The sequence below is a fragment of the Meleagris gallopavo genome, chromosome 1 (assembly GCF_000146605.3).
Source record: "Meleagris gallopavo isolate NT-WF06-2002-E0010 breed Aviagen turkey brand Nicholas breeding stock chromosome 1, Turkey_5.1, whole genome shotgun sequence".
Taxonomy (NCBI): domain Eukaryota; kingdom Metazoa; phylum Chordata; class Aves; order Galliformes; family Phasianidae; genus Meleagris; species Meleagris gallopavo.
In genome coordinates this window covers 159,640,406-159,653,219 of record NC_015011.2, presented here as the reverse complement: position 1 = coordinate 159,653,219, position 12,814 = coordinate 159,640,406, and the positions used below count along the sequence as shown (strand labels likewise).

Below are 12,814 nucleotides of genomic sequence, written 5' to 3'. Positions count from 1 at the left end.
AGTGCCAGAAAGCATGTTCCCATCAGTTTCTTGGGATAAATGCAAGATACTATAATTTATAAGAAAAGCTGTGTGTGACACCTCTGAACACTGGCCAGTCTAAACATGACTTGACAGAGGAATAAAATGTCTATCATAAAATAAATGAAACAGTACAAGGTATCACTATGAAGAAAAAAAATGCTGCTATATAAGTCCAATGCTTTCTAGCAATGCGCATCTGTCATCATGAACTCCCAGCTGAAGGAAAAGCTTCTTCCAGGGTTTGCAGCATCACAACTGCTCTGCATCATTGCTCTGCTGCCCAGAGAATGAATAGTTCAAAAGTTTGTGGGCACAGGCATACAAACTACAGTGTACTTGTGGACAGGTCTCTTTGCTTCATCCTTAATATGTTAAATAGGTCAAACAAATCTAATCTATATTTGCACATAATTACTGAACAAATAAAAATACTATCCAAGAGGCAAAGTCCCTCGGTTAAGAAGGAATGCAATGTGGAGAAGTTCCAGTAGTCAACTACAAAACCAGTTTGCTGTCACTGATGCTATGGAAAATGAAGAAATATGCTGATTTAAAAATCTAATGAGAGTATTAAACTTAGGAATCAGAAAACAAGAAAGGCAACAAGAAAGACATACTGTTGTATTAATTTTATCTGTCTTGCTTTCAGCATTTGTTTTCTATTTTTCCTTAGAGTAAAAAACAAAAACAAAAACAAAGCAAAACCACATTATTTCTAGGGCTTCCACTTTGACTGGCCTACTTCTGCCCCAGAAATATCTATTTTTCACAGTTTAGAATGTACAGTACTGAATTTCAGGTTTAAATATTTACTTCTAAATCTATTTATATGTAGGTATTTTACATCTTGCCTTCTCCTCTTTGTACTTTTGTGTTTAAAAGAAATATTTTCTAAATTGTGCAACACATTCCAAGGTCCAATGTTATTCAAAGAATAAAAACTTCTTGTTTTTTTTTTTTAATATTTATTATTACTATCTCAGACTTGTGTTACAACAGAGTAGGAAGCAGAAGATTCATATTACCTAACTTCATGTACCTACTTTTTGGCTAGTAATTTTAAACTTTCAAAACCAGGAAAGAGGTATCTTTTAAGGCCTCTATTATTTTAGGCATCTATTCTAGAATAACAGTATCTCAAAATATGTAGAAATGCCTACACTTTTTGTCAGCAGCTGTAGAAGATGCCTGTGGTAATCAGGTGGGTTGTAGACATCTTTATTACAGTCATCCAATGCTGGGTAAGAAGAATTGAATCATGTCTAAACTAGATGAAAATTGGGCCTTTTTTACAATATGGTAGAGCCAAGCACCAGCCAAAGAGATGATCTGTAAAGATTATCTAAGACTATACAGCTTTCAGGAATTATAAGATATACATGCTATCTTTATTCGGTTCCCTATTACATTATCTGTCCTACTTATAAGAATAATATTTCCATAGGCAAATGAATTTTGCATTCTTTTTAGGCCTTTTCTTTTCTTTTCTTTTCTTTTCTTTTCTTTTCTTTTCTTTTCTTTTCTTTTCTTTTCTTTTCTTTTCTTTTCTTTTCTTTTCTTTTCTTTTCTTTTCTTTTCTTTTCTTTTCTTTTGTTTCCTTTCTTTTCTTTTCTTTTTTTGGGCACTTTCCTTGGCCTTAGTAAAACATTTAGCTGCAAGGCATATAATTAAGGTACTATGCATCAGTGACAGTTTGGGTTTTATTCCTCTTCCAGACAAGTGCCTGTAATACAAACACACCAGAAACTTGGAGATAGAAGCTATTAACAGAGCACTTTTAAAACTAAACAAAAGGAAGGAGTGCCAAATTACAATTAGGTACATCCAAAATAACTTTGCTTGACATCAATGAGATGCAGTTGTGGGATATTGCTAGAGAGATGCACGAAAACCTGTTTGTCGAATTTTGCCAGAGTGCAATGTGATAAATCAGGAAATAATAATAGACAGATCGATAGGACATGGTGCACGCAGACATGCACAGGAATGGAGATAGGAAGAGTTGAGACACAGTCAAAGCTTTGCAAAGAGTTAAAGTTAAATGTCTGGGGAAAGGTGGGCCACAAGGTAGCTTCAGGAATAACTGAAGGACATCTCCCTCTGAAAAGTGATTTGTCAAAGAAGGATGTAGCCTAGAATGCATCTTTACAGGAGTCCTGTTGGCAAACTGGTAAGTTGTCAGAAGGCAGCAATAAATTACTTTTGCAAGGGTAATCAAGATAGATATTTCTAGAAAGATCAAGTCACCTGGAAACTTCAGTTTCAATTACACATGAATAAAAGAAAAGGGGGGGAGATAGGCTTGGTTAGCACAACAGTTTCAAGGGAAAATGATTCAAATGAATACTCATACTTAAGCATTTATCTTTCTACCTGTGCTGCTCAGATATCTTTACAAAGAAATAAAACCTCTATGAGAAATACAGATTCGATTGTCAGAACTTTCTATCATGATGCAAAGAGCTCAGGGAAGGAAAGACTCAGCTCCAGTTCCCTCCACTGACCATTGGACTCTGTCAAAATGGTACAAGAAATCTCTCTGCCATTAAATCCCATTTCCTCAGCACTGGTGACCTAAAGGGGCATTACGTGATGAACACCTGATTGTGGCTTTGCTCTCCGTAGGAGTTACACCAGAACCATAACTCATCAAAAAAAGCATACAGCTACACCACAGGTTTCATGTATTGACTTCAACAGAAATGGAGGGATTTTGATATAGATATTGGCTTCCCTGCATTGTATCCACAGTGTAACCAGGCATAGGTGAATCAGTGAAAGAATGCCTGACCTGTGTAAGGGTAGCCACACAGACTCATTGTGCCCACAAGATATGAGCCTGAACAAACACAGCTGACTTGCACACGTTGATCTTTATGGTACAACACAGCTACACTTTTTAGTCGTTACCAGAGATGGTTTAATGGAAAAACAAAACCAAACCTTCTATAAATTCTTCTAAGGCACAGAACATGCATCAATCACAAGAACAGGAAATAAAATGAAGAAAATCAGTTAGAATACATAGAAATTAAATTATAAAATAGTAGTCATTATCTTGATCTGGATAGTAAAGAAAGTACCAAGAAAGGAGAGTATCTTAAAAAATTTTATGTCCTTGTCTTTCCTCCTTTTTCTTCTTATCTATTTTCCTGTCCAGACTAGGAGGTTAATAAAAGAGAACCAGGCCAGTAGTGAAATATTAACAGCCTTCCTGTAGTTCAGGAATCATTATATGACATAACTAGAACAACAGCAAGACATTTTAAGAAACTGCTTCCTTCCTCTCCTTCCAGCTCTTTACAGCTCCTGCTACTGTTTGCTGGCTTGTTCACAAAGTTTCTATACTATCCTTTTCCTTTCTGTGGGTTTCCTCATTACAACAGGGATATGAAACATCTGAAAAAGGAAACCCACTCCTGTACTTGAGTTCAACCCACAGGGAAAAAAAATGACACAGAGGCAGAGGAAAGAAAATGGAATATTTCACCTTTAGAAATTGATTTCTTTATGCTCTGATTAGCCACCTCTGTGCCAAGCCAACTTATTTAATATATAGCAGGATATAGTTACTTTAGATTACTTTAGTTATTATAACAATTTTATTATAAGTAAGACTGGACATGAAATCTTTGTCGTCAGCATCACAGAATCATAGAATCATAGAATTACTCAGGTTGGAAGGGACCTCAAGGATCATCAAGTCCAACCACAGCCTAACCATAGTACCCTAGCTAACAACCCTCTGCTAAATCATATCTCTGAGCACCACATCCAAATGGCTCTCAACACATCCAGGAAAGGTGACTCAACCACCTCCCTGGGGAGCCTATTCCAATGTTTAAGCACCCTTTCTGTAAAGAAGTGTTTCCCAACGTCCAACCTAAACTTACCTTGGCACAACTTGAGGCCATTTCCACTTGTCCTGTCACCAGTGAGAAGAGACCAGCCCTGCTCTCACTGTAAGCACCTTTCAGGTACTGGAAGAGAGCAAGAAGGTCTCCCCTCAACCTCCTTTTCCCCAGACTAAACAGCCCCAGTTCCTTCAGTCTCTCCTCATAGGGCATATTCTCCAAGCCCTTCACAAGCCTTGTTGCTCTTCTTTGGATCTGGTCCAGCACCTCCACATCCTTTCTATACTGAGTTGCCCAAAGCTGAACACAGTATTCGAGTTGAGGCCTCACCAATGCCGAGTCCTGGGGCAGAGTGACTTCCCTAGTCCTGCTCACCACACTGGCTTGATACAAGCCAGGATGCCACTGGCCTTCTTGGCCACCTTAGCACGCTGCTGGCTCATGTTCAGCTGACTGTCCATCAGTACACCGAAGTCCCTTTCCATCAGGCAGCTTTCCAACCACTCCTCCCTAAACCCGTAGGGTTGTTTGGGATTGTTGTGACCAAAATGCAGAACCTGACACTTGGCCCTGTTGAACTCATACAGTTAACCTTGGCCCATCGATCCAGTGTATCCAGGTCCTTCTGTAGTGCCCTTCTCCCCTGGCAGATAGACACTCCCTCCGAACTTGGTGTCATCTGCAAACTTACTGAGGGTGCACTCAATCTCCTCATCAAGATCATTAATAAAGATGTTAAATAGAAGCAGCCCCAGTACCAAGCCCTGGGGAACACTGCTTGTGACTGGCTGCTGACTGGATTTAACCCCATTGACCACAATTCTTTGGGCCCGGCCATCCAGCCAGTGTTTCACTCAGCGGAGCATATACCCATTTAAATCATGGGCAGCCAGCTTCTCCACGAGAATGTTATGGGGGACAGAGTCAAAGGCCTTACTGAAGTCCAGGTAGACCACATTGACAGCCTGACCCTCATCCACTAAGCAGGTCACCTTGTCATAGAATGAAATCAGGTTTGTCAGACAGGATCTACCATTCGTAAACCCATGCTGACTGGGCCTGATCCCCTGGTTGACCTTTATTGGTCCATGATGGTTCCGGAGATTATTCGTTCCATAATCTTCCCGGGCACCGAGGTGAGACTGATAGGCCTGTAGCTACCAGGATTATCTTTCTGGCCCTTTTTGAAGATGGGCATCACATTTGCCAGTTTCCAATCCACCGGGACATCCCGGGTTAGCCAGGACTGCCGAAAAATGATGGACAGTGGCTTGGCAATCACATCTGCCAACTCCCTCAGCACTCTAGGGTACAATCCATCTGGTCCCATGAACTTGTAAGCATCCAGCTTTTGCAACAGGTCCAAAACTATCTTGTCATGGATCATGAAGGGCTTATTCTGTTCCCCATCCCTATCTACCAGCGCAGGGGGCCGTGTTCCCAGGGAGTAACAATCATGATTCCCCATTTGTCCCTGAAGCTTTCTCCAACATTAGCAGGTCCCAAGCTTTTTTCATCCTCACACTATTTGCTAAACATGATTCATGGTTTGTATAAACATGCTTTTTGCCAGACTACAAAAAGAACATCTAATCTTAGGTGATTCTTCCCTTGATTAAGATATAACTTAAGAAAAAAATATAGAAAAGACGTTATATGCTCAGATCAAGATACATTGTTTCAACAGCTCTGATTTGCCGCAGTGTTGTAGTTTCAATACATCACAGCTCCATGTTACAACTGCAAAGGTCTCTATAAATAAACTCTTTGTCTGATAAATTTCAAAAAGGACACTTACAAATAGCTAATGAATTTTCTTCATTTAATCCATTGGAGCAACACAAAATATACTTTTCCTTCTCCTACGACGGATCACCAGAAATTGCATATCCAGGACTGCTGTACTTTCATACAGAAAATACATTTGCAGATGCAAAATAATAAGTAAACCCAGCACACAAAGTATGTTGTTAGAATGTTCTGAATTGACTGCAACAATATATAAGTTAACCTTATAATTACCAACTAACTTGTTTAAATGCTCCACCTTTGTCTTTCTGAAATGTAGTGCAGCAGACTCCAATCACTAGCAAAATCTTCTGAACTCTGCACCCTTCTGCACTCCTGCCACAGTAACTGAATATATTTGCAGAACAACCAAAGCCAACCCCTCAAACTAGCCCTGAGTGATTAGGGAATAAAACAATGCTTTCTCTGACTTCTCATGAGAAAACACACACTTCCCAGCCTTACGGACTTGGCCTGCCTGGAGTGTAATTGCTGGTATCCAATGAACTGCAGACAGTTTCCATCTTTCAGTAGCCTCTGTAACTCTTTTTTCCTTCTGTTTTATCTCTGCCCCCAAGAAACAAATTGAAATGGTTGTTTGCCATGGCCTAGACTAAGCAAATTCTTGAAGTCAAGTAGCAGAAAAAAATATTTGAAGAATACTATACAACGCCTTTGTTAGAAAAAGAGAAGGGGAAGTGAGAGAAAAGACTGAAATCTGTAGACTAGCTACTGCATGTTAAATTTTGTACCCAGCGAAATCCAACTAAACATAACTAAGGATAACTCCAAGCATGGAAATTCACGATGGATTAATTTGAGGAATTCTCAGTTCAAGGCTATCCTAGTTCTTCTGCAGCAGATTAATGAGATTTTCATTTAGGAAATCGATGGGGGGAGGGGGGGAAAGTAACGTGTCTTCAGCCACTGCATTTCATTGCTTTAAATTTATTTCAGTTTAAATCAGCTCTATATACATTAGTTCACCAAGAGCCAGGATATCTTCACTCTGCTGGCTGTACTGAGAGGCTTTTGAGCTTCTGAAGATGGAAGAAACAAAAAGAGAAGCCTAGTCTGAATCACCAAGGAGAGAGTGCTGGAACACCACCTGTGGCTAAAAGCCTTCAGAGATGTTAAGTGGTTAGCTTTGTAACTGACTTCAAAGGAATCCAAAGGGTTCCCCTGCTGGTTTGGGATTCTGTGCCGTGAACATCCCTGCAAGATGCTGATTGCTTCCCATTTATACAGTTATATTTGTGAATATGTAAATTTATGAACTCAGGGTACAAATGAAATGTTACTATTTGAAATGTTTAAGCACATACCTATATGCACTGCAGAATCATTGTCCTTAATGGAAGTGGAAGACCCTAAAAAGTTCAAAGCCACCATAAAAGATCTTTACAAGACTGAATAAAGCACATATCCACAGTTCCAGTGAAGAACCGCTAGTGACAAAACACAGAATGTTTTGTTCAGGTGTCAACACAGAAACATAACTGGCTTCTGCTTTAGAAAAGGTGAAGACAAGAGACGTTTGTCTTATGGATAGGATTCATATTTTTATAATTTAAAAGACATGTTTAATTAAGCTAGCTAGGCAGAAGGAATGGAAACAACTGCACTGTAAGGAACTGCAGGCACATCTTACGCAGTCAGCTGGATCACACTTTGGAAAGAGATGGACTGCTCCATTGAAAGTAAAGAGTATAGATGGGTAACTTTAAGATACCTAAATCTGTTGATATGCTTTTCTTAGGTGTACAAACAAAAGTTCTGAGAAAGCTCAAACATACAACGATTCCCAAACTGTGATGTGGTAAACCTGCAAACTCAAACACTTCGTAAGTAACCTTTGGAATATTTAAAAATAACCCAACAAAATCAATTTGGTTGAGAAGAATTATTCTCTTATTAAACAATTACTCCTGTGTTACCATAAAGCTAGTCAGCATTCTGTACAGTCAGAAACAAGCTTCACAATTAAACTTCCTTGTGAGTAGAAACAGAAAACCCAAACATACCACTCAAGCTGTCATGCCTCTCATTAAACAATGCCTACATTACCTAAAGCAGAATACTTTTTTTCCTCAGGATCCCCACCCTGCACCTCCCTCCGAAAGGAAAAAAAAAAACAACCACACCACCTGGATTAATAAGATTTCATGCGTGCATGGCCTGCAGCAATAAGTAAATTTATTAGATCTCTGGCAATGCATTCTTAAAATAAACTTAATAGTCTTCACATCTCTGCTCACTAATTCCTTTTGTGGCGCCAGACAACTTCTCCCAAAAAGCAGCTCCAGATAAACTAAAGCAAGGCTTATTTCACCTGTCACAGAATAACAGCCTGAGCTTGCTTACATAATGTCCAGAATAGGACTTCTGGTTTGTACCTTTAAAGCAGTATCACACACATATTTGTTCATAGGAAAATTACTGTAAATAAAGATCAAGTGTTAAATTTGAGTCATGGGGTAACTTCAGCCTCAGACTTCAAACTTATCAATAGTATCAATGATATTGTACAACAAGGAGTGCTGCAATCTCACAAATCAAAGACATTTCTTAGAAGAGAAGCCAAGAAAAATATACCTAAAATCAAAATATTATAATATATATTATAACAACATATTATTTTAAGAAATTTCCATATCTAAGGGAAAAGATTCAGTTTTCTTTCTTTTAAATCACATTTTTAATTAGACCCCCCTGTTGCCAACTACTTCAAATGCATTTAATACTTCAGTGCTTGCACTGTCATTACTCTGCTGAAAATAGGGCAGGTGTTGGACTGCTGTCTGAAACTGAGGCCCTTCATTTGCCATGATGAAATTTGAAATTGGCATTTGTGTCAAACTAATCAGCAAATTTCTCTTGGAGTAGTTGAGATTTTTAACTCCACTGAATGCTGTCTTTGCAGAGAATTCCTCTCCATTTCAGGTGACATTCTAGTCTCATAAATCTCAAATCTTACAGCCTTAAGAAGAAAATGTATATGAGAGGGATTAAAGTGGTAGTGTGTCATTTGCAAAAAAATAAAATGGAACAACTTTCCCATTTCTTCAGTTGACTTCTCTTCTGTAACTGACCGAGCACCTCGGAAAGGAAAAAGTATTCCTTTAATTCCATGTCAAGGTGATTGAACAGACTTGAATTTCGGTTCCTTTTCTGTTCTGGCAGGGCAACAAATAAAATGCCCGACTGACTGGAGGAGAATAAATGTCAGGTGGGTTCATTTAACATTTACTTTTAATTCATTTCAGAGTCATTGCACCTGGTAATCTTGAATACTTAACTTTTAATATTATTTGACCAGAGAAACTTCTCTGTGGTATGTTTGATCCTTTTAAAGCTGTGCCAATCCTATAACTTTTGGCAGGTGATTCAGTCCTCCTCAGAAGGACAGAGTGAAAAACTAAAAACAACCACTGATAGAGACAAATACAGAAAAAGCACTGTAACTCTGCCTTAAGACATGTCTTGTAAAGAAATGTTCTAAGTTACTAGTTCTGCTGTGGAAGGAAATATGTTTGCATTAATAATTTTTGTTTATATCATGATGAGTTGTTCAGTATTACTTAAGGAGTATCATACAAAACAGACTGCAAATTCTGATGGCAATAATTAGATTATATCTCAATATTATGAGGTCTGCTCCAAGAGTAATGTCTCTTATTTTGTTGTGTTGGCCCTCAATGTCTGAGGTAGATATTGGCGGTATGGCAGTAGAGGTTGAACCTTCCCACAATATTCCATTACATTTCGTTGCCATGTGACAAATGACAGCAGAGCGGTGGTCTGACAAAATGGTGTCTGACATGGACACATGTATGAAGCAAAGGTGTGCAGTTGAATTCCTCCATGCAGAAAAAATGGCACCCACTGACATTCATCAACACTTGCTGAAGGTTTATGGAGTTCAAACAGTGGATGTGAGCACAGTAAGGCAGTGGGTGGTGCGTTTCACCAGTGGTGAGAGTGGATCGCCTCCACTGGTGCAGGTTTTTACAAGATGGCATGAAGGCCTTTTTTCATCACTGGTGAAAATACATAGCTAATTGTGGTCACTATGTTGAAAAATACTGTTTTGTAGCTGATAATTTTCTCTATCAAACAGTGTTATTTTGTTCACTGTACGTGTTGTAATTTCCATGGAAATAAATAAGAGGCATTACTTTCAGAGCGACCTACATATTTTAGATGAAATTTCTATGGTCGTAATGCAGCAATCAGTGTGTACCATAAGGCAGGAAAAAAAAAAAAGAGAAGAAAAAATTCTTTAAAAGATTCAACTCAAGATGTAAGAAATATGTTTAAACATCAAGTACAGAAAAGGAAGTACTTCAGAACTGAAGGACAGAATTGAAACTCCAGAACAATATGACCACTGTGAGTCCTGCAAAGGAGCAGGCAGGGCTCAACTGAAACACAGCAGAGGGACTGGGACAGAAGTGCCTGTCAAATTATAAGAAGTCAATCTCGACATATTCGTTCCAATACACTCTTCCTCTCTCTCTCTTTCTCCTTCTTTCTGCAAATGCATGCAATCTTTAGTCATGCCGTAAGATAATTAAGTTAAATGAAAATGATCAGTAGAGAAGTACAGCCTTAGCATTTCATTTATGCTGGTACTAAAATAATTTTATGGTTTTAGTGGACAAATTTTAACAAACAACTTAAACACTATTCTTCTTTTATTCAACTTGAAAGGAGATGACAGATTTAGATGTTATTCCCTTTCTTAATATAGTAGTAGAATACATCAAAGTCTTGATAAGTGAAAAGGCATATTTACTTAAAAATTTCTTGAAAAAGCTTATGTGAGAAAATTATGTATTGACCTTCAAATACCAAGGTATGCTTTTTGATGTGCCAAGTTGAAGTTTATTTGGCATCACTCAGCCTTTTGGAAATCCTTGATCAAGACTTCCATCACCATTCTCCCACGTGTATTCAGAAATTAAAATCCTTGAGCTTTTTCCCAATGGTAAGGGAGGAGATGTTTTTGTCAATTCCAATTCCGCCGCCCACTGAGACTGCTGGCTATTGCACACGGGCAGCAGAAGGCACAGGTATCTGTGGGCTCTCGTTTACATTTTTTTACTTAGATTTTGTACAGAAGTGAGGGGAGGTGTGACCACAATGGTTTTAATATGCCAAATATCACAAATATTTCTTAGATTTAAAGATGATGTTTTCCATCCATCGTTGAAGGGGAGCTACACCATGCTTTCCTGTCAGCGCATGACCTCAGACTCCCATATGTCATTGCTGTGGTGATGATATTGCTGACACATAAAAAAGAGCAGTCCCCTGGGTTCAGTGCTGCTGGGCACTCTTGCCATGTCACTGGAAACTCTTCATGCCTCGGCCACCAAAACTGAGGAAAGCAGCACTTAATAATATGCTGATAGATCAGAGCTGAGCTGTCAATACCTAACTCCTCCTTTTGGCTGGGGGTATTAAACTTGTTATTACTAAATTATCCCATGGAAGTTCAGAAAATTAATCTTCTTTCCCCCAAGAAATATGACAGTGACCTGGTGACCTAGTAGGACCTTTACCACATGTAATACACAACAGCTTGGAAAGGACTAAGACCCACATGTGTGTGGAGGCCCATTGTGCCAGGGAAGGCCCAGTAAAGGTAGGGCTGTGAAGAAACGTGGATGAAGCAGAGAGCAGGCAGAGGTGACAAGATGACAAAGATTACAGGACATGCTAAACTGATTCATTCTGGGCAACCCTCTTGACAGATGATTACAGAGGGCTACTGAAATCCTTCTAATTGTAACTGTCCTGGAGCTACCTGTGAAAGTTTCATCACTGAGGTAGATGGGCCCTTCCTTGGATAGCCTGCAAGGGTACTTCTCTCCCTTCTTTCTTAGAAGAAAATAAAAGACTTAGGAGGATTGATTAATGAGAATGCATAAGAGATGCATAAATTATTTTTAGTGAATTTCTTGTTCTGTGCTATAGGACTGAACAGGAATGGTTGTCAATCGATTTAATATGTGAAGATGGCAGAAGCATTCATTTTCACATAGATAATTATACAGTGTATAAAATGGCACTGATTGTTGGCCCTCTCTTTGACACTTCCAAAAACACACGTCTGAGCTTGTCTATGAAAGCTGACTGACCTGTTGGTCAAGCTGAAAAAAAATTACTGTTGATCCCTTGTGCAAAACAATCTAATTCACATAGATGGAAAGCACAGTAGCGCTTAGAGATAAATCTGAAAAGTTATGTGATAAGTAATAATGTTTCAATCATTATAATATTTGCACACGTAACTTGGGTCATACAAATGCCTACACCCTTTCTAAATCAGATCCTCAAGTTGCTGCCTGCTAGGAAAATTACATTAACCTTTTCAAAGAAGGAAAATGGTTTACCAGTCAGCCTCATCCTGCTGCACAGAAGATTGGATGATTTCTCTAATCTTTCCAAAGATGTATCTACCAGTTTATCATTTGTTGGCCTCAGCCTCCTGCCCTTTCAAAGACAGAAAAGTAATATTAACTTTGTAAAGTCCAGCTAATTAAACATACACAATCTCATTGTGTATGTAAACCTGGACATTATTTTTAAACTACTATTTCATCCTTCTCCCTGCCCTGAGCTAGTAAGGGAAGTTATATCAGTGAATTATTACTTCATGTTACTGACACGAGTAGTAGCACCTATTCTTCTTAAACCATTTAACCTTTAATAATTACAGTTATTCTTTAGGTCTCTTACATACCTGAAGAGAAAGGGATACAGTAGTAACATAACCTCACTACATCTCACTTTGTTTTAAGGTTCTCTAGTCCAGACTCATCCTGCGCTCTCTAATAAGTTTCACCCCAGCAATGAACTGGGATCTTTATTGCACTGTTCATGTTTGTGGGAAATATAATTGAAAAGGATCTCCAAGATCCCTACCTTCTGTTCCATACTGTGACAGACAGTCTCGTTGCTGTTCTTGGTCACAAACTCATTAATTTCCACTAAAAAGCAGAGACTTCTTGCTTGCTTCCTAAGGTAGAGCCCTTCAAACACCCTTCAAAAAAGCAGCGACTAGAAGTAGCCATTGAAGTGCAGTGTCACAATAACTCTCTTTCAATCATCTTGACTAAAACATTTCCAGAGAACGCATT

General features: G+C 38.7%; 1 protein-coding gene across 1 annotated transcript in view; it reads right to left on the bottom strand.

The window, feature by feature from the left end:
* The window catches only part of LOC100538821 (FRAS1-related extracellular matrix protein 2-like), a 61,602-nt gene extending 56,256 nt beyond the window's left edge, over nucleotides 1–5,346 (bottom strand). The window contains exon 1 of the mRNA XM_031552054.1: nucleotides 5,080–5,346. Within this exon, the coding sequence (XP_031407914.1) occupies nucleotides 5,080–5,346 (267 nt within the window). The remainder of the gene's footprint in view (nucleotides 1–5,079) is intronic.
* Between the last annotated feature and the right edge of the window lie 7,468 nt (nucleotides 5,347–12,814).